Genomic DNA, 26,308 nt, shown 5'->3' with positions numbered 1-26,308 from the left:
GAAACTAATGCATAATCTTTGTAGAAAACGCAAAAGGTCGAAAACCCTATTGGAAAAAGAGTAACAAACCAAAGTCTCCCACAGTCTCGAGCCCAGAGGTAGTACAGTCAGCAGTGGTGGTGCTTTTCTTCCCGCTCCTCACCCACGAAGGCAGTATCCCAACCTTTTGGGTGTATCACATATGATTAGAAGATGAGGAACAAATACTTTCAAAGATCGCCTGAACTGAGCAGCCGGCTCCCCCACTGCCACCCCTACCCAGGGTCCTCTTGGCATCTGCAAGACTCTTCCACAGGTTCCATTGGTCTACCACAGATGGCTGGGTACCATCTTCTGGCATGTCTGTTGCACTCACGTTTCCAAAGCTGGTTGGTGTTCCCTTGTGGAATTGGGGGGAAGCAGCCACTAGGAGTTACTTGGGTCCCAGTGGTTGGGAGGGGTACATGGCAGGCCCTGCCAGTTGCTGCAGACCCAACTCTGCCATTCAGGAACTCATTCCCTCTTGGAACTGAAAGGCCCAGGGGAATCAGAACTAGCATGCTGAAACAATGTCATCAGGGTGCTGTCTCTCTCCATCTCACAGAGTTTTCAGGGACTTCTTGTGCGGCCAGAGTCTACCACATAGTGCACAGTGGTAGGTACTCAGATAAAATTTGTTGAATGAATGAATCGCAGTGAATGAATGGTTGTTGGCAGCAGCAGGATCACAGTCTCACAGTTTAGCAAGCCTAGCTGAAAGAGCACCTAGTTGGCTAGAGGTGGAATATATGGAACCGTTGTTGGGAATGTAAAATGGTGCAGCAACTTTGGAAAACAGTCTGGTAAACTGCATGAAAAGTTAAACCTTTCACTTACCATACAACCCGGGAATTAATTCCACCCCAAGGTTTCTATCCAACAGAAATGAAAACATATGTCTGAATAGAGACTACATGAATGTCCATAGCAGTGTTATTGGTAATAGCCCCAAACTGGGAACAATCCAAATGTCAATCAAATGGTGAATAGATAAACAAAATGTTGACTATCTATGCAATCAGATAATATTCAGCAGTAAAAAGGAGTGAACTACTGAAACATGCTACAATGTGGATGAACCTCAAAAACATAAGTGAAAAAACAAACAGATGAACATAGTTGCAGATTGATTGATACATTTAAATGAAATGTCCAGAAAACAAAAATGAGATATCACCTCACACCTGTCAGAATGGCTATCATCAAAACCTCCATACATAACAAATGTTGGCCAGGATGTAGAAAAAAGGGAACTCTAGTAGCGGTTTAGCAAGACAGAAAGTCATGAGGATAGTCATGTGCTTTGATGCAATCATCTTACCCCTTAATATTGATTTCAAGTCAACAGTCTAAAGGGTAAAGAAAAGCTTTCGGCAGAAAGATTCATACTGTTTATAATGGCAAAGACACTGGAGCAAACTCAATGTTGGAACAAGAGAAGAATACTTAATTAAATGATGGTGTGTATACTGCAGCCATAAAATTAAAAGACACTTGCTCCTTGGAAGAAAAGCTATGACAAACCTAGACAGTGTATTAAAAAGCAGAGACATCATTTTGCTGACAAAGGTCCGTATAGTCAAAGCTATGGTTTTTCCAGTAGCCATGTACGGATGTGAGAGTTGGACCATAAAGAAGGCTGAGCGTGGAAAAATTGATGCTTTTGAATTGTGATGCTAGAGAAGACTCTTGAGAGTCCCTTGGACAGCAAGGAGATCAAACCAGTCAATCCTAAAGGAAATCAACCCTGAATATTCACTAGAAGGACTGAGGATTAAGCTCCAGTACTTTGGCCACCTGATGCGAAGAGTCTACTCATTAGAAAAGACCCTGATGCTGGGAAAGATTGAGGGCAGCAAGAGAAGGAGACGATAGAGGATGAGATGGTTGGATGGTACCATTGACACAATGGACATGAGTTTGAGCAAACTCCGGGAGACAGTGAAGGACAGGGGAGCCTGGCGTGCTGCAGTCCATGGGGTTGCAAAGAGTTGGACATGAATTAATAACTGAACAACAGCAGTCCACTGCATGGTATCACACAGAGGCATCAGAGAGATTATTCTCAAAACTCTCAAGTAGCTTGAGGGGTGCTTGTCATGCTCTAAATCAAAGTCAGAAAAGCAAGATTTAAAACCACATGTGCTAGGATGACAAGATGAAAATGTATTCCTGCAGAGCAAGGTTAGAACAGGAAGAGTAAAGATGGTCATTTTTGAATTGTTTGGATGGTGAGATCATGGGGCAATTTCTAATTTTTCCAGACTTTGTTTACCATTGTTATACTATTTTTTTGTGCAACAAAAGCAATTAATAGATGAGAAAATGTAAAAATGGGCCCAATGGCCACTTGTCGGATTAACAATATCTTGCAATGTTCTGATTGGTGCCCACGCAGACTAAGGACAGTACCCAAGTGTCTGGATGGCCCCACATTGCCTAGCAACCACATGCTCAACAGTGGTTGCTAGGAAACCAGGGACAGAGACAGGACTCCTGACTAATACCCAGTGTCCATCGCGCTGCAAGCCTCTTCCCCTTGTTACTGAAAGCTTGGCCTCTCTGTACACCAATGCCAAATCAAATCTCAGAGACTGAGTTTTGGGTGATGTAGAAAAGGATAGCTTTATTGCTTTGCCAGGCAAATGAGGACACATCAGCATCGCCTCGAAATACTATGTGTCCTAACCTGGGAGGATTTGATAAGGGGTTTCATAAGACAGTCACAAGCCCTGTGTGTGTGTGTGTGTGTGAGTGTGCATGCATTCTTAAAGAAAAAGATTATTCATGACAATTGTTCAAATAGTAAGGCAGAATTTACTGAGAACTACTGTGATAGATGGACTTCCCAGGTGGCTCAGTGGTAAAGAATCTGCCTGCCAAGCAGGAGATGCGGGTTTGATCCCTGGCTCGGGGAGATCCCCTGGAGAAGGAAATGGCAATCCACTCCAATATTCTTGTCTGGAAAATCCCATGGACAGAGAAGCCTGGCTGGCTATAGTCCATGAGGTTGCAAAAGTGTTGAAGTCGACTTAGTGACTAAACAACAACATTGTGATAGGTATAGGAACTTCTGTGATAGCGTTTGGCAGCAGAGGGGAGAGACTGGGCTCAACTCTGAATACAAGGAAAAGTTGGGGGTTCATAGCCAAGGACAGAGTGGGCTGGCTGAGAGATGGGGCAGTGGTAGTGGTGCTGGTGGTGTGTTTTCAGTGGAAACCTACTGGGAGAGTTGGTGCCAACAGGATTGTTGCTGAAGGCAGGCCAGAGTGATCAGATATCATGTGGAGGATGAGGAATTTAATCAGGTATCAAGGGTGGGCGATTCTGGATAAACTAAATTAGTAGGGTTCTAACTAAAACTGAACAATGCAAAAAAACGACACAGAAGTCCAAGAGTCAAGGCCCAGTTGGGAAGAGGATTCAGAAGAGCCTAAGTAAAGTTCGGTCCAGGAAAGATTTTGTCAGTGGGTACATAAACATATATATGATTACAGAGATAGGGCTTCCCAGGTGGCTCAGGGGTAAAGAACCCGCCTGCCAATGCAGGAGACGCAGGATGTGTGGGTTCATTCCCTGGGTTGGGAAGATTCCCTGGAGTAGGAAATGACAACCCACTCCAGTATTCTTGCCTGGGAAATCCCGTGGACAGAGGAGCTGGGTGGGCTACAGCCCATGGGGTCGCAAAAGGGTCGGACACAACTCCTCGACTAAACGACAAACAGCAGAGATAGAAAAAAGGTGCGAAAGGAGATACCTAAGGCTGTTATGAGAATTCTCCATTTCTAGGGCACACAGCGGTAGCAGTACTCCCAACAGCAAGGATGTCTGTGGGCAGAGGTCTGACTCGAATGTCACCTTCTCAGGAAAGTCCTTCATGAACGTCGCTTCCTCAGAAAAGTCCTTTCTCCCTGAGTATTCTAAAGTTGTATGCTGTTCCCTCACCCCCAACTATCACCCTCTCCAATGTTTGTTTTCTCAAAAGTACCTAAGAGTATGTGAAATTATCTTCTTAATGAATTTATCTCATTTTTGGCTGTGCTGGGTCTTCCTTGGTATTCTCAGGCTTTCTCTAGTTACAGCAAGCAGGGGCTACTCTCTAGCTGCAGTGCACTGGCTTCTCACTGAGGTGGCTTCTCTGGTTGTGGAGCACAGGTCCTAGCATAGGGGCTTCAGTAGCTGTGGCTTGCAGGCTTAGTTGCTCGGAGTCACTGGAATCTTCCGCAAACAATGACTGAACCCAGATCCCCTGTATTAGCAGGTGGACTCTTATCCACTCTATCGCCAGGAAGTCCAAAATGGATTTATGATTTCTATTAATATTTCCTTACCACTGGAATATAAACTGCTCACCTGGAACATCCTCAGGCACAATGAAAGTAAGGTTTGTTGACTGACTGACAGTTGTCCACTGAATCAGTAGCTGTGGACTCATCTTACGCATCAGTCCTTGCCATCCTCAACCGTTTCAGTAAGTATCATTATCTCCCTTTAACAGACCCAACAACTGAAGTTCACAGTGGTTTAGACTTTTCCAGGGCCACATCTAGTGGGTGAAGCCAGGATTTGGTTCCCAGCTCACTGCTTTCCCTCAGTACCCCAATTGTTGGTGATTAGGATGCGGATCCAAAGTAGTCAAGCATCTTTCCCCCAGTTCCGGACCTGCCTTTGTTTCTGGCCATTCTCCTCCCCCAAGACCTGCCCCACTTTTAAGTTGGCTGCCATGAAGATGGGTCCCGATCTGGGGATAGATTACTGGGCCTCTAGGAACAAGAGACACAATGGACTGGAAGGGAGGGAAGTGAGTAGGGGAGCCCCGCGGGAGAGGGCAGAGCAGGCAGACCCTTCCTCACACACCCTCACCCCTGACCTCCACCTCCTCTCTCTGTGGTCCCGTGAGCCCAGGTATTGGGCCGGGAGCATACCCCGTGGTGGCGCCGCACCTGGGCTTTCCCCACACTTAGTCTGCAGAGGTCTCGGGGTCACCACCCTCCTAGCTAGGGAGAACATTCATCTGGATGCGCCCCCAGGAGGCCTCTCGTTAGAGGCCTGAGCTTCTCCAAGAGCTTGTGGGAATACCGGGAGGCCTGGGCACCTTTGCGTATCCTGGGGCCACCCTATTCCCAGCTGTGTTCTCCACTTCCTCTCTCTCATTCTGGAACTCATGCACACTTCAGCTCTCTGAGGCCTTGGGGCCAGTTGGGAGCGGAAAGAAAGGGCGGGTGGGTGTGAGTGAAAATAGAGGGTTTGTGTTTTGGAGTGTTCGATACTCTGTCATCTCGTGGTTTGGGGGAACGGTGTGTGTAGATACGTGTGCATGCCTGCCTGTTTGACCTTTGTTATCTGTTCTCCCTGTAGAAACGAACAACCCATGACTGACAGCTGACATCAACCAGAAGTTTTGATTTGCACCGCGACATTTCCCCTGACTTTATTTGGGAGTTGTTGCCAAGTCACTTTCTGCACTCAAATATTTTGTGATTTGGGGAGACATCTCTGCATTATCCCATAAGTTTGCTGGTCTGTGTGGAACAGGATGTCCCGGGAGTGGGACCACAGCCCTCCAGCCACTGTCTTTGAGGAGGGGTTGCCTTGGAGCCTTGGGGGTAAACCTCCCTCTTCATGGCCCCTTTGATGGGTGGGCCTGGGGCTGTGGGTTTGGGGGAGCCTGGAAAGTAGAGACACCCTTGGTCACGCCTTCTGCATGTAGGAGCCTCTGTGTCCCTTTCTGTTCTTGGCCTGTCTACAGGTTGGGCTTGAGTTCTCCTGGGAATGAACCCGAGGAGGGCCCTGAGGGGACCGTGGGTGCCCCAGCCCTGGATGGACAAGTGAAAAACCAATCTGTTTTTGTTCCTGTTCACAAGCCATTCAAAACCCCTAAGGTGTCCATTTCCATTGTCCGTCTCCAGCCAGATGCCCCCAGGCCCACGTTCTCTCTGCTCCTCTCTGCCTCTGGAGAGCACAGGGAGGACTCTGGGTTTGGCGGCTGTGGCCAGCAGACCAGGCTCTTAGGCTAGGCTTCTACAAGGTCTGCAGAAGTCCTGCCAGCTCCAGATGGACATTCTCTGAGATGCTGTCGTTTCACCTGGACAGCTGGTCCATGAAAGCCAAGGGAGGCCATCTGGGTTCCTGTGTGGCTTTCCTGGGCAGGGCAAGGTAATGCCCAGCAAAGGCATCATCATCAAAGTTTTCTTTAGTCCTAGAAGGCAACTCAGATGGTAACTTGTTTCCTGATGAACAACAGACCCAGGTGCTCTCAGGCAGAGCCAGGACTCACAGCCCAGCTTGTCAGGAGCCCGGCCTGGTCTCTTCACTGCCCCACTTCTCCCAGAGTTCCATGATTAGGTGAGGATGGGTCTCCTTCAGGGCTTGGTAGAGGCGATCTTTGCAGGCCCAGTCCCAGGATCGGCTGAAACCAAACAGCCTCCGCATCTGGCCTGGTGCAGTGGTCTCTGCCCGCACCCCCTCATACTGTTCTTCGCTCAGCACCTGTCCATGCAACTTGTCCAGGATAGGGTCCACGGATGTCACTCGAGCCACCAGCTGCTCCCGATGTCGGTCCACAAAGTGCCTCAATCTCAGGGCAGCTGGGGAGTCAGGTGAGGCTGGAAACAAACAAAGAAAGGCTCGTACCACTGCTCCTTCCTCTGACCCTCCATCTCCACTTCTCTTCACTCAGTTCATCTGCATCCCTGGCTTCCTTCTGCCCTGTAAAGGCATTTGACCACCAGAAAGCCACTTTTGCCCTCCCTCACATCAGCACCTGGCCATTCTGCTTGAGCTTGGGGTGGGGTTCTCGGTGGAGGCATTTGAGGTGGTTTGGTGGGAGGTACCAGGGCCCCCATGGGCAGGAGTGAGGGGCATGGGGTACACAGCACTCTCCAAGGCCTGACTGCTTGTGAGGTTTGCAAGAGAGTCTTTCCTTCCTCTCTTCCCAACTCTCCAGGACCTTAAAGAACACCCCAGAACTGCCACTGGCTCATGTGGTCTCTAACAGCTGTTACTGACCTCTGAGGCCTGGAGAGACTGGAGTAACTGCCCGTCTGAGATCTCCTGGAGGGAAACAGAGATGAAGAAGGATCTGTAACAGTGCTGGTTATTTACACATATGATACTCCTCTAAACTCCTACCTACTTCTGAGATTTCTCTCATTCTGAGAACAAGCTACGGATAAATTCTGATAGAATCTGGAGTAAGGGCTGGAAGGGCCTTTAGAGATTATCCAGGTGCATCCCTTCCTTATGTATATGGGGAAACTGAGGCCCAGAGGCCATGATTAGACAGAGGGTGGGAGAGAGATAGGAGGCATCCAAGTGAACAGCAGCAGTTTCTCTCAGCATCCCAGACACGGTTTATCCAGTGTTGTCCTGAAGGGAACCCTGGTAGAGAACTAACCAGGGTTTAGATAGCTTAAACTATCTAAGATATCCTTAAATAGTTTAAGGACGTCTTAAACTTCTGAACAGACATCTATCTCCTTGCCCATGTTGGCCTTCTAGATTCACACAGATCAAATCTGTTCTGAATTTTGATGTCAGAAGATCAAGGGACTTCCCTGGTGGTCCAGTGGCTAGGACTGTGTGCTCCCAACACAGAGGGCCTGGGTTCAATCCCTGCTTGGGGAACTTAGATCCCACCTGCTGCAACTAAGAGTTCATGTGCCACAACTAAAAATTTGCAATGCTGCAACTGAGACTGGCCCAGCCAAATACGTAAATAACTTAAAAAAAGAAGAAGAAAACCTTAGCACTTGGGAGTCATGGGATAATTTCAATAGCAAAACAACAGAAATAAGTCAAGGGGCTTAGACAGTTACTTGCATAAGGCGAGGAAGGGGCTGTTCACAGCAGCTCATGTGGACAAGGCCTGAAAGTCTGAGCAGACTCAGATTCACTGTGACCTGATGGTCTGTGGAGGTGGGCACAAGACAGGGGAGCTCCAGCTGCGGCTCCAGGAGCATCAGGTTCATCTGGAGGGTGGAGGAGGGTATTCCATGTCCTCCCTGAAGACTGGACACTCAGGGAGCCCATCCTGGCTCATCTGTAAATGGGAACATCTACCAGGAGGGTGTCCGGATGGCAAAGAATTAAAAAACCAAAATACAGGAGGAATGATGGGAGGAAGTAGAGAGATTTGACTTGCATAAGAGGAGACTTAGGGGAGGCCTTGATCCCAGTCTTCAAGTATCTTTTCTTGATACTTTCTCCTGGGCTCTCCCAGGAGAAACAGATAAGAAATAGAAATAGATCTGTCAGTTCCAAGGCACAGAATCAAGATAGGCAAGGATGTTGGCTTAATACGAGGAAGAAGAATAATATTGCTCCTCTTTACTAGGGACCACTGGGCTTTCCTTTACTATTTCCAGCTCAGATGGAATCTGAGAATCCACCTGCAAATGCAGGAGACCCCTGGGTTGGGAAGATCCCCTGGAGAAGGGAATGGCTACCTGCTCCAGTATTCTTGCCTGGAGAATTCCATGAACAGAGGAGTCTGGTGGACTACAGTCCATGGAGTCGCAAAGAGTTGGACGCGACTGACTGACCAACACTTTCGCTTTTTACTAGGGACCACAGCATGATACATGAACATCTCATTTTATTTAATCTTTCCAACAATTCCATAGGTTAGGCATTGTGATCCTCACTTTACAGATGAGGAACCCAAGTTCAAATGAACTAGGTAATTTTCTTAAGATGACCCAGCAAGTAAGGGCCCTAGCTAGGGCTGGTGAGTTCTCCACCTGTGTCTGCACTCAAGCTGGGACCGAGTAAAGTCCATTCTCTTTCTACCACTGTGATGCCTGTGCAGCTCAGGATGGAATGTGACCAACAACTGACAAAGGCTGTTTGTCCTAGGAAGGACTGTGTGTCCTAGGAAGGACTGTCCAGGAGATTTTGTTTCTTGGGGGTGTTGGTGTTGGATTAAGAGACTGTAAAGTTTCTTCCGTTCCCAAGAGTTCAATATTTGGATTCCCTTTTGCCTGCCTTGACAATAACTGAATGATCCTGGTTAGAGTATCTGATATTGCCAGAACTGGCCCAATCCACACAACCATACAACCATGTAGCATCTACTTGTTACTCTTTTTTTTTGGCCACATGGCATGTGGGATCTTAGTTCCCAAACCAGGGATTGAACTTGTGCCCCCTGCAGTGGAAGTTTGGAGTCTTAATCACTGGACCACTAGGGAGTCCCCTAGTTCTTCCTCTTTCATCTACCTTCCAAGCTCTCATGAGAAACTGCCAAAAACCTTGTGGGTATCAAAGTCTATTCAAGGGCAGAGTGGACACATATGGTGCAAGAGAGAGAGAGAGAGCACAGGGCTTACAGTCAGGTTAACCTGAGTTCCGAAGAACTGATACTTTCGGACTGTAGTGTTGGAGAAGACTCTTGAGACTCCCTTGGACTGCAAGGAGATCAAACAGTCCATCCTAAAGGAAATCAGTCCTGAATATTCATTGGAAGGACTGATGCTGAAGCAGAAGCTCCAATACTTTGGCCACCTGATGTGAAGTACTGACTCATTGGAAAAGACCCTGATGCTGGGAAAGATTGAAGGCAGGAGGAGGGGACAATAGAGGATAAGATGGTTGGATGGCATCACGGACTCAATGGAGATGAGTTTGGGTAAACTCCAGGAGTTGGTGATGGACAGGGAAGCCTGGCATGCTGCAGTCCATGGGATTGCAAAGAGTTGGGCACGACTGAGCGACTGAACTGAACTGAACTGAACTGAACCTGAGTTCCAATTCTGCTCCTATCAGTTGTTGTCACTAGGAAAAGGCACAGAACTCCCCTGGACTATTTCTTTTCATCAGCAAGTTGTGATAATACAAACTCTCTCTTTCACACACACACACACACACACACACACACACTCTTTGACTTTCTCTTGTCCCACCTCTGTGCTCCCTGGACTTGACTTTACCTGGCTTCACCAAGGCTTCCCACACCACAGTCCCATCTTTCTTGCTTCTTATTTGCAACCTGATCCCTGACCTCAAATGGCGAACGTAGAACTCAGAGAACAGCTGAGATTCTCTGGGGCTCCGATAGCAGAGCTCCAATTCCTGCAGAGAGAGAGAGAATCACTGAGTGAGAAGCCACCTTTCAGTCTGCTAGTAAGATCTTTCACCTGACACCTCACTTGGCCCTGCTTAACCTCACTTAGCCCTGACCATTTCCTGGACTGAAGTCAATCTTTAGACCCTGCTTTTTTCTTTCTTTTTAAAATCCTTATTTATTTTTGGCTGCACTGGGTCTTTGTTGTTGCCCAAAGGCTTTCTCTAGTTGTGGAGAGTTGGGGCTAGTTCCCTGACTAGGGATTGAACCTGGGCCCCCAGCACTGGGGGTGTGGGGTCTTTTTTTGGTGGGGTGGGGGAGAGTGGGGGTGTATGGAGTCTTAACCACTAGACTGCCAGGGAAGTCCTTGGTGGCTTTAATTGGAGGTCATTGTCACTCTATAGCCCAACTCTTCCCAATGTTGTCCCCATCCTGAATGTGACCCTCCCCAACTTCCTGTCTCCTACCCTTTGAAGCATTCCTGCTCACCCTAAATCTCACTTGCTGTCTGTGTTGTGCTTAGTCACTCAGTGGTGTCCAGTTCTGTGAACTATAGCACACCAGTTCCTCTGTCCATGGGGATTCTCCAGGAATCAAACTGGGGTCTCCTGCATTGCAGGCAAATTCTTTAACAGCTGAGCTACCAGGGAAGCCCCACTTGCTGTTTGCCCAACCCCAGTTCACCCGGTCCCTGGGAAAGCTCTGAGACCATTTCTAAGCAAGAGCTCTGACCCCAGGGATGGCTGACCACCTGGGCTGCTCACCTCGGGCAGTATTTCCAGCTTCTCTGAACCAGACACAATGTAGCGGGAGCCCATGTAGAGTGGGGTCAGCGGGGGTGGCTTGTGAATTCGCACAAACTGGAACATCTTTTCTTCATTGTCTATGGCCTGAGGAGTACAGAACAAGGATCAAAGCAGATATGTCTGGACCCTGACTCAGATTCTGCCTACAGAACCTGGTCTGAACAAAGTGAGATGATGTTTCTGTGTGTTTGTGTGGGTGATGCGGGTTGTACCACCCCTGCTGGCTTCCCACCCCCCACCCATGCTTGGCCTCTGCTGTGCTCAGGGTGAGAGCTGGGGCAATGTTGGAGAAGACATGGTAACAGAGGAAAAGAGACAGTTCTAAGCTCCAATACTTTGACTACCTGATGCGAAGAGCCAACTTATTGGAAAAGACCCTGATGCTGGAAAAGATTAAGAGCAGGAGGAGAAGGGGATGACAGAGGATGAAATGGTTGGATGGCATCATCAACACAGTGGACATGAGTTTGAGCAAACTCTGAGAGATGGTGAAGGACAGGAAAGCCTGGAGTCCATGCTGTAGTCCAGGGCATCACAAAGAGTTGGACATGACTTAGTGACCAAACAACAACAATAACAATAAGCATGGAAACCACCCATTCTTTTGACTCCTGGGAAGAGGCTTGTCCTGAGATGAGTGATGGTGTGGCAGAGTCAGCCAGAGGAGACGGGAGCAGGATAATTTACCCATGTCAAGGTTCCTGTTTATAAGTAGCCCATCCCAGTTCCCAGTTGACCCATCTAGGGGACTCTTTGGTTGTGTTTCCTGTTTGCTGTCAAGCCCACCCTGGCCCAACCTTTCTGGCTCTTATTGCCACCTTCTGAATGGAGCAATCGCTGGGGATCAGGTAGAGGTGGAAGGTAACTTCTTCAGGCTGGAGGTAATGGTAGAGCAACACAGTGGAGGTGATGGGAATGAAGCGCAGGGCAGTTTGGACCATCCTCAGTAGAACTCCCATGGGCGAGAAGCTGGGGTTTTCCAGGACGGCGTAACATGGCGTCACCCTGGCTGGCTTCTCCAGGAGCATCCCCTCCTCTTTGAAGTGGGCCACTTGAAACTGGGAGATGTCCACATCGTTCCCTGTCAAGGGATGGATATGAGAGGCAAGGACTTAGTGCCTCACTGAGTCAGACTTGGCTGGGGGAGTGACGTACTTGAGTGTAGGCTCAGTGGCCTTCCTAGGGAAGCCATTGTACACAGGCCTGCCACTTTGGGGGCCTCAGGCAATACTGTCTCTGGGGTGGGAGCACCACAGAAACTCCCTTTAGCCAAACCCATACAGAGGACCAGCCTCTGGCCCGGGAGTCGGGAAAGCTATGGACCCTAGGGTTACTGGCTGATGTGGATTCTCTAACCATGAGGGCCACCGAGTGATGTTGGAAGGTTTGACTCCAGGCAGAGGGAGGACAAGGAGGAGGAAGGGACAGTGAGGAAATGGAGCATCCAAGGGCCACCCACCATTCATAGTCTTCTTTTAGGGAAGAACCCCTTCCCCACCAGTGTGGGGGGTCTCAGCAGGAGACAAGCTGGGCCTCCCACCCTGGAAGCTGTTATTCCCTGGTGGCTATGATGCAGGCATGTGACCAAAACTTGAGTAAGTGAATGCTCCTTACCAGGACCTGGATCTAGAGAGAATGAAGAGAGATTCTTTCGGCAGTAGCAGTGGGGTCAAGAGTCCGGCAGCCACCATGGCAGGAGGGTCCTGCGATGGCTGTGCCTGCAGCACAGGTTTCTTCCTAGTTTTCTTGGTTCTCAGCATCCTTGCACACTGCCTGCTTTTTTTTTTTTTTTTAATGTTGCCTAATCTTTTGCTAAGTCTACAAGTTACTCAGGAATCTTTTTATATATTCCTTTCCTGCCTAAATCAGCCAGAGTTAGTTTGCAGTCAAGAAGTCTGACAAGGCATGGACACTGATGAGTTTGAGATGAAGAGACAGCTTGAGAGATGAAGGCTGGTAGTGGGAGAGACACAGGCTTAGAAATCAGGAGTCCCGGTTGCATCTCTGTGTTGCTTGGCAACTTCAGCAATGCAGTGGTTTCCAGGTAGCAGAAGGACATTGAGCAAGCCAGGCAAGGCCCTTAGGCTGATGGGCACCAGTCAGAACATTGCTGACTGATTTTAATCCCAGAAGAGGCACCCAGAGAGCACATTCATTGCTTTTTTTGTGTGTGAAAATATCACCATCTGACAAAATGCTGAAGAATTGACTAAATACAACTATAATTACCATCTTCCTCTTTTCCACTAGTCTTTCTTTGAAGCAACACCTTTTCATGTTTCTGTCATAGCCCATGGATTTTTTCGATTTCTCATCATTGTGTGTCTTCCTCTTAGAATCATGGTGAGTATCCCTGCCTGTCATGTGGGAGACTGGGGTTCAATTCCCCAATGGGGAGACTAGAGTACTACCTTTTGGGCTTCCTTGGTGGCTTAGATGATAAAGAATCCACCTGCAATGTGGGAGACCTGGGTTGGGAAGATCCCCTGAAGGAGGGCATGGCAACCCACTCTAGTATTCTTGCCTGGAGAATCCCCATGGACAGAAAAGGCTGGTGGTCCATGGGGTCACAAAGAGTCAGACACAACTGAGCGACTAAGCACAGCACAGCACAGAGAAGTCACATCTTTCAGTGATCATAGAAATTTCCTGGCAATTCTCTCTTTGAATATTTCATCTTCTCCGTTCTCTCTGCCATATCCTCTGGAATTCTGATTAGGTGTATTCTAGGCCTCCTCATAGTATCCTATCCTCCATGTCACTTAATCTTTTTTTTTTTTTTTTAATGTTTTCTTATTTTCTTTAATTAGCTTCTTTCCAAATCTGATTTATCATTTTTAATGATTTATTGCTTTTTGCTTATTTTTCCCCAGGGTGATTTCTATAAGTATATGGGGTTGCAAAGAGTCGGACACGACTGAGTGACTGAACTGAACTGAACTGATGGTGGTTTAGTCGCTAAGTCATGTCAAACTCTTGGGACCCCATGGACTGTAACCCAACCAGAATACTGGAGTGGATTGTCATTTCCTTTTCCAGGGGATCTTCCCAACCCAGGAATTGAACCCAGGTCTTCTGCATTGCAGGCAGATTCTTTACCAACTGAGCTATGAGGGAAGCCCCATAAGTATATGAAACACATTTATTTTGTGTTTTGTTTCTGATAACACAAAAAGTGCGAACTCTTTATGGGATCGATTCTTATTATTTTCTTATTTTTAAGTTATTTTAATTAATGTATTCATTTAACAGGACCAGTTCTGGTACCTGTGTTTCTTCTGGTCCTCGTTTGTGATGCCTTATTTACTGTTTGTAGTTTTTGACTGTGACATTATTTTTTATAATGTTTTATTTTCAGAATAATTGATATCCGCTCCCTGTTGTATTTATTTATGGCTTTCCCTGGGTCTTCGTCACTGCACACAGGCTAATTGCAGCAAGTGGGACTTCTCTGCCCGCAGAGCATGGGCTCTAGAGCACAGGCTCAATAGTTGTGGCACACGGGCTTAGTTGCTCCACGGAAAGTGGGATCTTCCCGGACGAGGGATTGAACCCATGTCTCCTACATCGACAGGCAGATTCTTACCTGTACCACCAGGGAAGTTCAATGTTAGCTTGTATTGTACTTTCTATTTAGGGAAGCCTTTAAGTAATTCAGGCAAAAATAATTATGAATCTGGGGACAAAAGTGCTTCAAAAAAGATATGCCCAGAGCACCATGGAATGAGAGAAAAGCTGCCTCCATTTCTGTTAATCCTTTCTCAGTCTCTCTAAGGAAGCCATGAGTCCCCCTCAGGACATCACCTCCAAAGCCCCTTTCAGGCCCATTCTTACCACCATCACCTTGCTCCCGCCTCTCCCCCCTGCTTACCTCGGAAGGCCACAAAGTGAGGGAGGAACACGGCTGCCACAGCGCCTGGTTCAGCCTTGATGTCAAACAGAGGCCCTGCAGCCAGCCAGCTGCGCTGTGGGAAATTCCTGTTCAGGAACTGGTCCCAGGCACAGAATTCAATTTCAACGGTCACTGGCCCTCTCACCTCAAAGCGGAGACCTGTGTTGGGCCAGTGGTAGAAGCCGGCCATGGGCAAGTGAACGCTGTGAAAAACGGGGAGAAGTGGACACTGGATTACTGTACACAGACTCACTGAGCACCTACTGGGTGCCAGGCCCTGTGCTGGGCACTATGGATCCTACAGAGTGGCTGTAAGCCCAGACATTGAAGTCAGATGGATTTGAATTTGAATACTGGATAGCATGTTGAAAAGCAGAGACATTACTTTGCCAACAAAGGTCCGTCTAGTCAAGGCTGTGGTTTTTCCTGTGGTCATGTATGGATGTGAGAGTTGGACTGTGAAGAAAGCTGAGCGCCGAAGAATTGATGCTTTTGAACTGTGGTGTTGGAGAAGACTCTTGAGAGTCCCTTGGACTACAAAGAGATCCAACCAGTCCATTCTAAAGGAGATCAGCCCTGGGATTTCTTTGGAAGGAATGATGCTCAAGCTGAAACTCCAGTACTTTGGCCACCTCATGTGAAGAGTTGACTCATTGGAAAAGACTCTGATGCTGGGAGGGATTGGGGGCAGGAGGAGAAGGGGACAACAGAGGATGAGATGGCTGGATGGCATCACCGACTCGATGGACGTGAGTTTGAGCGAACTCTGGGAGATGGTGATGGACAGGGAGGCCTGGTGTGTTGCGATTCATGGGGTTGCAAAGAGTCGGACCCAACTGAGTGACTGAGTGACTGAACTGAACTGAACTGGCTCCCCTGGGCTTCCTGGGTGGTGCTAGTGGTAAGGAACCCGCCTGCCAATGCAGGAGACGCAAGCTGTGAGATTAAAGCAGCACAAGTCAAATACAACAAGTGGGCTGTCTTTGGATCATGATTAGAACAAATCATCTGCAAAGACACACTTTATACAATTGACCAGATTTGAATAAGGATTGGACATTGGACGGATATGAAAGGCTTAATTGTAAACTTCTTGACATGTGAAAAATGACATTGTGGTAATGGAAGAAAAGGTCTTTATTTGACCTTTTTGAAAGGTATCACAAAAAATTTAAAGCAAAAAGCACCCATTTCTTTGGACTTAAAAACATTGTGAAAAAAGGGGCGGAAAGTGGATAGTTGAAACAAAGTTGGTAAAATGAAGGTTGAAGCTGAATAGTGGGTACATGGAAGTTCCCTGGACTCCACTTGTGTGTCTATTTAAAAATTTTCATAACAAACTCTCTTTTTCTAGGGACTTCCTTGGTAGTCCATTGGCTAAGACCCTGAGCTCCCAATGCAGGGGGCCTGGGTTCGATCCTTGGTCAGGGAACTAGATTCCACGTGCTGCAACTAAGGCCTGGCACAGCCAAAAATAAATAAATACAAATAAATATTAAAAAAATCCCAACCAATGTTCTTCCTCCCCCATCCAAAGTGAAGTGAAGTTGCTCAGTCGTGCACACTCTTTGCGACCCCATGGATAGTAGCCTGCACCAAGCTCCTCTGTCCATGGGATTTTCAAGGCAAGAGTACTGGAGTGGGTTGCCATTTCCTTCTCCAGGGAATCTTCCCAACCCAGGGATCGAACCCAGGTCTCTCACATTGTAGACAGACGCTTTACCGTCTGAGCCACCAGGAAGCCCAAACCCCTTCTTTTTTCATAATAAAACACCAACCAACATCTCAGCTCTGTCTTTCTTTGCATGGTGGCGTGGTGAGGGGATACAATGGACCATGAATGGGGTGCAGACTGTCTGTGGGGACCCAGCATGGGGATGGAGGGGGTGGGACAGGCCAGGCCCCCTCACTTACCGGTACAGGCTCCTCTCTTCGTCAACCGCCTCGGTAGCCACAGGCCCTGTGGGGCCCCAGAGGTCATCCTCGGTCCCCAGAGACTCCATGTGCTCGTCCTCCGGAGGGGCAGGAGAAGACGGACAGAAGAGCCTCACCTGTGCTGCTTGAGGAGAGCTGCCCTCTGGAGCAGACAGGGCAGCGGCCAGCTTTAGGTTCTTCTGCCTGGCTGCCCCCTAGGCTAGACCACAGAGGGGGCCTTCCCAAGGCCAGTCTGCCTGCTATCCAAGGGGGCTCAATCCTGGTGCCTCCCCTTGCCCAAACCCTCCTCCCTCCCCTTTCTCACTTCCCAGAATTGTCGCTCTTCCCAGCACGCCCCGGGTGGTTAGCTTCTGAGGGGAACAGGGCTCCAAAGATGGACAGGCAGGGATGGAGAGGGGATTCCAGGCTTTAGAAGCCCAGAGTGGGCCTTAAGAGACTGGGCTCTGGTTCAGAGTATGAGTCATGCTGTGGATATTTAGGAGAGGAACAGTCCAGCCCCCTGAGGCTGGAAGAGAGTGAAGCAGAAATCCTGCAAGGTTCGGGTAGTGGAAGATCTCTCATGGAGTCTCCCTTAGGTGTCTCTGTCCCACTCCAGAGGCAGGAGGGTGGAGGGAATGACCTTTCATAGCTGCCATCACCCCCTCTACCCCTGCAAGCCCATATCATGATGCTCCCAGTCTGGTCCCTTCAAACTACCTGATGCTTGTCTCTGCCGCTTGAGGGAGGATGTATCACTCATCTCTGCTCCACCTGGGCCCTCGTGAAGGATCCTCAGACTTGGCTTCCTGGACAGAATTCATTCTCCCTGAGATCGTGGAGGATTCTGGGGGCTGTCTCCACAACATCCCCATTTGAGTTCAACTCATCGGAATTTCAACTCCTGATCCCCACTGGGCTTCTCCTGTAGTCCCTGCTTCCATGAATGGCCCCCATCCACCCAGCTGTTTATACCAGAACTGAGGCATCATCCTGACTTCTCCCTTGGCCATTCTGAGAGCTGACTGATCACCTTGACGCAGCCTCCAAAACAGCTCTTTTCTCTTCTCTCCACCTCCACGGCCTCCACCCTGTTCCCAGGCCCTGGCATCTGTGGCTGGAACCACTGCCTCATCTTAAAGTGTTCCCTGTTTTTGCTCTTGACCCTCAGTCCACTGTCCACTCAGCAGCTGATCTGAAAATGGGAACCTGGCACAGAACTTTGATGCTGAAGCCCTGAAATGTCTATTGATTTGGGGAGTAAGATCGAAATTCTTAATGTGGCCCAGAAGATATTAGGTACTGCTTCCCATCCCCAGCCCCACCTGTGCCAGTTTCCCTGCCCCCATGGCTCTAAATCAGTGTTAAAAATCACCTGAAGGCCTGGGTTAGAACATGGATTCCTGGGCCCACCCCAAGATTCTGACTCAGCAGGTCTGGAGTGGGGCCTTTCTACTGAGCTCCTTACTGTTGCTACTGAGCTCCTTACTGTTGCTAAGTCATGTCTCTTTTGCCACCCTATGGACTTTAGTCCGCCAGGCCTCTCCGTCCATGGGACTTTCCAGGCAAGAACACGTGGGTGAGTTGTCCTTTCCTTCTCCAGGGGATCTTCCTGACCCAGGGATCAAACCAGAGTCTCCTGTTTTGGTAGGTGGGTTATTTACTATTGATCCGCCCAGGAAACTCTGCCAGCTCCCAGGGGATGTTGATTCTGCCGCTGATTCTGAGGACCACACTTTGAGTAGCTCTGCTCTAGGTCCCTGATCTCGTATTCCTCAAAGAAGCTAAGCTCAGTGCCTCTACTGAAACGGCAAGTAAAACATGAACCAGCTTAAACTGGTTTTGCCGCCTTTAAATAAGTTGATTAATTCAGCCTTGAGTTATTTAGATAGCACCCCCACGCAAGACAGAATCTATGTCTCCAGTATACAGAACCCAGAATCTTCAGTCTACAGAACTTAGAGAATAGAAATGTTGCCCCAGGAGCCCTTTTGGGGGCTAGAAGTCCTTCAAAAAAGGAAGATCTGGCTTCCAGCAGTGCAAATAGCTTGTTTGGCTTATTCGAAACTAGCCAATCAGCTTCCAAGATTGACATTTCTCTAAACCCCTTAAATGTCGCCCTGAATCCTGGATCGATTTGAGAGCCTCACCTCCTGTGCTCTTGCTAGTGGACCTTGCAATAAAGCTCTTTCTTTTCTCAAAAACCAGTGCCCTAGTCTTGGCTTCTATGCACTTCAGGCATTTGGCTCTTATTCAGCAAGCTACACCACCTCTGCCTGGAATCAACCCCTTCCGGGCCCAGCATGCCCCTCCCATCCTTCAGAGCTCAGCTCAGCTGCTCTGCATAGAATCCAGTGGGCCCATCAGTGTCCTTAGAGAATTCCAGATGTAGTTCTTTGGGCGGAGGTGGGAGGCGGGGGTGGAGGTGGGGGGTGGGGAGGGAATAATTTGCACCTGCTGGGCTGAGCTCCTGGAATTTGGGCCCTTGTTCACTGCTGTGTGCCTCACACGTCGTGTGAGGGATGCAGGGCATGTTGTTCTGTGACAAGTAGATCCTCCTAAAGCTAGGAGCCCTTTCCTTTCCTTTTCAGGTGAGGCACAGCTGAGGAGATTCAGGGAACAGTTGCCCTTTGTGGTCACAGGTCGAAATGCACCAAACTGGAAGAACGTGGGCGCTGCAGCAGATTCCCTGGGGAGGAAGAGGGATTCTCCCATCTCTGGGGTTCAGCCCTCCAGCCTCTCTGGCTGTGTGTCTATATGTATTGGTGGGTGAGGGTCGGGGTGGAGGTGGTCTGGCTCTTCCTAGACTCTCTCTCTTTGTCTTTGCCTCCCCCTGGTGGTCATTGCTTTCCAAGTTCCAAATCTCATCAAGGCACCCACTCACTTTTTTTTGTTTTTAAATCTTCTTATTGGAGGAGGCAATGGCAACCCACTCCAGTATTCTTTCCTGGGAAATCCCATGGACACAGGAGCTTGGCAGGCTACAGTCCATAGGGTCACACAGAGTCGGACACGACTGAAACGACTTGGCACATGCACATTCATCTAAGGGAAAGGTTTAAGCAGAGGAGTGGCATAATTCCGTTCGCACTAAACAAATCAACGCCCAAACCTCTCTCTGGCTGCCGTGCTTTCTTGGTTTCTTCCCGGCTCTGCCGTGTCTACCTCCACCCCACATATCTTTCCCCATCTCTTGGTTCTGGACCTGCCCCAAGGACTCAGCCGGGCCTGGAACAGCAGGAGGGGGTTCTGAGTCTCCCCACCTTACCATATCCCGGAGACTAGCAGCTGAGGCTTCTGCCTCTCCAGGGCCCTCAGCATCTTGGTCACCTCCTCGCTCAGCTGAGTCTGGTCCAGCCTGCAAGCACAAAGGAAGCCTGGCTCTCCCGGGACCCCTGTGTGATCCTGAGGTCCCTGGGGGCTCAGGATGGTGAAATCTGCCACCTCCTAGAGGAAACTATTGCAGATTGGGTTTGCTCAGGATTGGGCTCTGAGATGGCAAGTGGAGTGAGGTTTACTAGGCAGTGTTCTTGGATCAACACCAGGGTGGCGGGGAGAGGGAAACAGGTCTGGGCAGAGAGGAAGAAGTTGGGCTGTGATGTCGTCTCAGTGGAGACCTCAGCCAAGGCTACTGGAGGCTCTGAAGTCGGGATGATCCCTCAGAGCTGTCCCAAATTGGGGAGAGGGACTGGGTCATTATACCCTGACATTGGTCAGGCCTGGATGCAGGTGACTCCAGGAAGGGGATGAGATCTTGGGAGAGGGGGCCCTTGTAGGCAAATGTCATCCCAGTAGCTGGCTGTGAATCCTAAGCATTCCCAGTGGCTTAGGATTACATCCTCATTCCTGGAGAGCATCTGGGCAGCGGCTCACTGCGTCCACCACAGAACACCCATTCCCCACAGCCTCAAGATGACCACCCAAGGGTAGGTCCTGGGATTTCCTGCTCAGAGGCTAGATGGTTTGCTGGAAAGGAGAGTGCCCTGTTTCCGTTCTCCTGGCCTTGTGTTCTGGGCTGCTTCAGATTTCAGATAGCTGTTGCTCTTTCTGGGCCCTCGTGTCCCCCTTTCTAACATAGACAGACGTGCTCCACCTGTCGTGAGCTGTGGACAGGACACACTGTAGAGGGCAGTGCACACCGAACTCATTGCTGCGATCAGAGCTAGTGTGCCCTAGGGAGAGGATGGACACCCCCCACCCCCACCCCTCCCCGTAGATGGCTGTCCCTCCCAGTCCAGTCCCAGAACTCCGGGAGGAAGGAAGCAGAAACCTTCACAGGACCACAGAGCACAGGATGCTCTGAGGCAACCCAGGTCTGACCAGTAACCAGTGAGCTGGCCACAAATTCAGATGTCCCGGCTGCGGCTAAGCTCTGGAGAGGCCTTGCACTGTGTAGCCTGAAATGCTTGGCGGGGAGGGAGCTGGAGTTCCCCTGGTTGGAAACGGTCAGGGTTAGCCTTGGGGGAACCCACCTGCAGAATGTTTATCTTGTTATCTTGCCCCCAACTTCATCTTTAGGCCTGAGAGTCTAAAGGAGGGAGTCCTGGCTAAGAGTGGCCAGGGCCCAGACTTTGCACACCCCTCGAAGACCCGGGTTCAATCCCTGGATTGGGAAGATCCCCTGAGAAGGGAATGGAAACCCACTCCAGTATTTGTGCCTGGGAAATCCCATGGACAGAGGAACCTGATGGGCTAACATCCTTGGGGTCGCAAAGTCAGACACGACTGAGCCACTAACATTGTGATTCCCACTATGTTTCTAAGGGCTGCTGGAGCTCAACGGAGGACCTGAGCGGATGGGGTCTGGAGGGTCTGGAGCCCTACCAGGAGCTATAAGCAAGGGCTCAGCCAGAAACAGCCAGTGGACTCGTTCTCAGGAAGTGGAGGAAAGAGGAAGTGGCTGAGACACATGGGAGGGGCTGCTGCTCAGAGAACGTGGCCCTCAGGGCCTGCAGGGCGGCAAGGAGGGCTGGGAGCTCACTGCTCCTCAGCCACTCTGGACTCCGGTGCTCCAAGCCCATTTCTGTCTGAACTCTGTCCTAATGTTCACATGCATTTTACTGATATGATGGTCCCATTAGACAGATAAAGAAACCAAGTCTCAGGTGAAGAGCTGCCTGAGTCACACGGCCTAAGAAAGTGGCGTCGCTGGTGAGGAACCCTGGCTGACTGTGCATTTGCCTGTCCCTTTTCTTTCCTCTGTCCAGTTCCACAGAATTTGCATCCCCTCCCCCCATTCCCTGCCCTCTGCCCAGAAGGGGCCTGCAGAGCCTCACCATAGGCATATGAGCTGGCAGGAAGGGTGCCTGAGTCCTTCACAGAGCAGCCTCACGCCGAGGTCGTCCAGGTCATTCTGCAGCAGGTTTAGCTCCATCAGGCTGGGGCTGACCCTGAGCATGGAGGCCAGGTCCTGGCAGCAGCCAGACGTGAGGCCGCAGCCTGCCAGCCTGCAGGGAAGACACATGCCGGCCTCCAGTCAATGTCCTAACTGGCATCTGGTTTTCCTTTCTAGTACCTATGGCCCTATGAGGGTTCTAGGGTGACATTAAAGGAAGATAAAGACATGTCTGATTGCAGGAACCTGGGAGATTTAAATATTCCTCTTGCAGCCTAGGAGCTACTCAGGATAGAGACCACATCCCCTTTTCACTTCCGTGTGATTCCCATGAATCCTGCTCACTCACTGTATCGATGTTGTATGATTAATTTACACCAATGTTCCACTGGGATGCCTGGATCTCATTGTTAACTACCTTGGCCCTCCCAAATGCCCAGAGTTACCTGACATAGGTTTCAGCATTTTGTGGGTTTCAACATTAAGGGCATCTACAATGCAGGATGAGAAAAGAGTGAGCTTCTAATATAAGAATAAAAGTTAAGGAGGAATATGAGGGCTTCAGTGGGAATCTAACATGGCCTCCATGAGCCCTTGCTTTCTCTCTGTCCCGTGGTGCTAGGGAAGCTCCTTCTGCCTCCCCGTGCCCACCCCACAAAGTAGTGCCAACGAAGAGCAATTACAACAGTCGCTGCAGCTTGCAGGTTGGCTGTCTCAGGCCCTGGCAAAGGTGCTCAGCTCCTGCGTCCAGGAGTGTGTTGAAGCTCAATTCCAATTGCATCAGGGTTTGGCTGGTGCTCAGCCCAGAGGCAATGTCCTTGCAGCTCTCAGCTGTGAGGCTGCAGCTGGCCAACCTGTGGGAGACACGTGACCATTGCCTTGCCTTTACTTATCTGTTGATTTCCACAATCATCCATGAACAACCTGTTGAGCATCTACACCTGTGGGCCAGGTGGAGGTCAGTAAGACCCTCTAGCCCCCAGGCCCCCAGAAATACACAGGCACTGGGGGATAGACATAGAAACAAATAATAGTAAGTCAGGTTTTGGATCTCTTTGGATCAAAATCCTCCCACGTTTTCCCAGATCATCAGAGAGAAATTCATGGTCCTTGACCTTGTCTGTGAGACACTGGTGGTCTGACTCCTTGTCCTCTCTGTCCTCATCTCATATTCCTTTTAGCTGCATCTCCATTGGCCTCCACACTGTTCCTTAAACACTCCAGGCATGGTCCCACCTCAGGTTCTCTGCACTGGCTGTTTCTTTTGGCTGGAACAAGCTATCTCACCTGATAGCTCATGGCTTGTTCCCTCACCTGCTCCCAGGTCTTTGCTCAAAAGTCCCCTTGCAGGAACCTTGCCTCACCACCCTCCGTATTTAAAACGGCACACCCAGCCCCAACTCTCTACTCCTTTCTGCTTTACTTTTCTCTCTAGTCCTTACCACATGCAATATACTTTACTTGTTCTTTTGACTTTTTCTCCCCATCCCCTCTGGAATGTAGGCTCCATGAAGAAGGAGTTTTGCCCATTTTCATTACTAGCTGGACCCAAGTGCCCACAGTAGTGTCTGGCACATAGTGGGCACTTAAAAAGTAGATGGTGCCCCAAGGGACAAGTCAAGTGCAGCTGAAGGCAGAAAAAATGATTAATTTTGACAAGGGAAGGAGGTGGAAATGTATGATGAATGCCTTGAATGATGAGTGGTTCATCAAGATACCCAGCCCAAGAAAAATCTTCTTCAGATAAATGCCCAGAAGTGGAATAGCTGGCTCACATGATAGTGCTGTTATTTATTTATTTTTTTTTTTGAGAAATATCTATACCATTTTCCACGGTGGCTGCATCCACTTCCATTCTCACCAACAGTGTATGAGAAAGTACACATTTTCTCCACATCCTCTCCAATACTTGTGATTTCTACCTTTTTGATAATAGCCATTTTAACAGGCACAAATTGATATCTTATTGTAGTTTTACTTTTTTGGCAGTGCCGTGAGGCTTATGAGACCTTAGTTCCCCAGTGAAACCCACAACAATGGAAGCACTGAGTCCTAACCACTGGACCACCAGCAAAGTCCCCAAGTGTCCCTTTCTTAAGGACATTTCCCACTGGAGACCCTTATCTGGCCCTGTAGTTACACCTTTATTAGCATGGTTCCCTGATTAATGTCGGTCTTTTGCAAGCTCTCTGAGAATAGACACCTGCCTGTGTGTGTTTGCCATAGAGACCCTGGCACCTGGCGCAGTGGTGGGCCAGAGAGGGGCTCAGTGAGTATTTGCTGAATGCAAGGACAGTTCCCCTCCTAGAGTCAGCGTCCGTCTTAGATCTCCTGTCCATCCCTGTTCAGAGCAGCGCCCAGGCCAGACTCACCGCAGGGTCTCTAGCTGGCACCCAGGGCATCTCAGGGCCTCATCAAGACTCTGTACTGCAGAGCGGCTCAAGATGTTTCTACTCAGGTCCAGTTCCTTCAGGTTTCCAGTGACCTGGAGAACAGAGCAGAGAACCTGCCAGCAGGCTTCTGTGGCCGGGACCCAGCTCAACCTGTGGGGAAGAGAGGCAAAGGAGAGGTGCGGTCTGTGTGTGCAGGGGTGGAAGTGCATGGCGGGCAGTGCCATCCCCAGGGCTGACCAGCCTCCCTGACTGCCCCGAACACCGCAGATAAAAGAGATGGAAAATGGCTCCCTCTGCCCTCAAGAAACTTCCAGATGGAGGCGGAAGCAGACATACATGATGAACACTTCAGAGTAGTATGGCAAGGGCTGTAGAGTGATGAGCCACAGAGAAGAGGGGCCCCCAGCCCAGGGTGGTGGCCGCAGAGGGGCAGCCAACTTTAAAAGAAAATGTCCAGTGTGGCTCAGTTTTGCCATGAAAATCAGCATAAAAAAGACTAGATGATATATCTCAATTCTTTTTTTTAAAAACAATCTTTGGCTGCTCTGCACAGCATGTGGGATATTAGCTCCCCTACCAGGGGTCGAACCTGTATCCCCTGCATTGGCAGCATGGAGTGTTACTCACTGAACCACCAGGGAAAGTCCATATACCTCAATGCTTTTTAAAAAGTTTTTATTTTTTAAAAAAATATTTAAATTTTTTATATTTTTAAATTATGAAAACATGATAACACATTTACAGGAGACTTGGAAAATACAGAAAAAATACATCTAGTTACATATAGTTCCAGTTTATGATAATTATTTTTCAAGTAGATAAATTAAGATTTTTAGTTGGAGTTTCAATGTCAAACTCTCAAAAATTACTAGAATGAGTAGACAGAAAAGTAGGATACAGTAGATCTGAGAAGCACTACTTAATTCAACATAATTAAGATGTGTACAATTTTCATACAACAGCACCATATACTTCAATTCTTAATGATGGTCATTTCTGAGTTGATATTAATTTCTGTTGATATTAATTTCTGGTTGATATTAATTTCTGTCTTTTTGCTTCTCTACATATTCTTATTTTCCTATAATGGACATGGGTTTTGCTGTGAGAAAAAACCCTTGAAAGTCAGAAAAAGCAAAAACCCAAATCCAGCGTTTTTTCCTCTGACTCTTTTCTGGTTTACTTGTGTGTGATTGGGCTTCCCTGGTGGCTCAGACAGTAAAGAATCTGCCTGCAATGCAGGAGACCCAGGTTCAATCCCTGGGTTGGAAAGATCCCCTGGAGAAGGGAATGGCAACCCACTCCAGTATTCTAGCCTGGAGAATCCCATGGACAAAGGAGTCTGGTGGGCTACGGTCCATGGTGTCATAGAGAGTTGGCTGCGACTAACACTTTCACTTTTTTTTTCACTTTTTTTGTGTGTGATTACTCCCTTCCTGCAGGCTTCCCAGGCGGTGCTAGTGGTAAAGAATCTGCCCTCCAATGCAGGAGACACAAGAGAACTTCTGGGTTTGATCCCTGGGTCAGGAAGATTCCCTGGAGTAGGAAATGGCAACCAGCTCAAGTATTCTTGCCCGGCAGGCTACAGTCCATGGAACCACAAAGAGTGGGATATGACTGAATATGTGTTTGTGTGCACACGCACACACATGCACACACTCTCTTTCTGCAGCCAACATCACGCCTTGCCGTCTGTTACCATAGCATCATACTCAATTGTAATTACTGGGTGGTTGTGTGTCTTCTACCCCAGGTTTTGAGTTCTTTGACGCAGGAGTTGTGTTTGTTCATCTGTGATCTGGAGGATCTGGCCTAAAAGCAGTGCCAGATAAATATTCACAGGACAAATCATAAAAGGACTAAATGATCAATAATGCAACTGAGATGGGG

General features: G+C 48.9%; 1 protein-coding gene and 1 long non-coding RNA gene across 5 annotated transcripts in view; one reads left to right on the top strand and one right to left on the bottom strand.

The window, feature by feature from the left end:
* Nucleotides 1-1,066: 1,066 nt before the first annotated feature.
* LOC132343037 (uncharacterized) lies at nt 1,067-7,159 on the top strand. Its single transcript, XR_009491684.1, has 4 exons — nt 1,067-4,489; nt 5,377-6,363; nt 6,529-6,617; nt 6,965-7,159. It is a non-coding gene; the product is annotated as an uncharacterized lncRNA (long non-coding RNA).
* The window catches only part of NLRP1 (NLR family pyrin domain containing 1), a 31,498-nt gene continuing 11,050 nt past the window's right edge, over nt 5,861-26,308 (bottom strand). For 3 of the 4 annotated variants that reach the window (XM_010815958.3, XM_010815959.3, XM_003587406.5), the window contains 12 exons: nt 24,398-24,568; nt 22,709-22,879; nt 21,967-22,137; nt 19,959-20,048; nt 17,411-17,499; nt 16,694-16,856; nt 14,759-14,982; nt 11,706-11,968; nt 10,846-10,971; nt 9,948-10,089; nt 7,027-7,071; nt 5,861-6,623 (listed from right to left, as the gene is read on the bottom strand). In XM_010815958.3, coding sequence (XP_010814260.1) covers nt 6,307-6,623; nt 7,027-7,071; nt 9,948-10,089; nt 10,846-10,971; nt 11,706-11,968; nt 14,759-14,982; nt 16,694-16,856; nt 17,411-17,499; nt 19,959-20,048; nt 21,967-22,137; nt 22,709-22,879; nt 24,398-24,568 — 1,972 coding nt within the window. In that variant the 3' untranslated portion in view covers nt 5,861-6,306. Of the gene's footprint in view, nt 6,624-7,026; nt 7,072-7,166; nt 8,060-9,947; nt 10,090-10,845; nt 10,972-11,705; nt 11,969-14,758; nt 14,983-16,693; nt 16,857-17,410; nt 17,500-19,958; nt 20,049-21,966; nt 22,138-22,708; nt 22,880-24,397; nt 24,569-26,308 lie in introns of those variants that run through there. The other variant, XM_059878475.1, reaches the window with a different exon arrangement.

This window comes from Bos taurus, chromosome 19, assembly GCF_002263795.3.
Source record: "Bos taurus isolate L1 Dominette 01449 registration number 42190680 breed Hereford chromosome 19, ARS-UCD2.0, whole genome shotgun sequence".
In the NCBI taxonomy this organism is placed as follows: domain Eukaryota; kingdom Metazoa; phylum Chordata; class Mammalia; order Artiodactyla; family Bovidae; genus Bos; species Bos taurus.
This window is presented reverse-complemented; position numbering and strand designations above follow the sequence as displayed.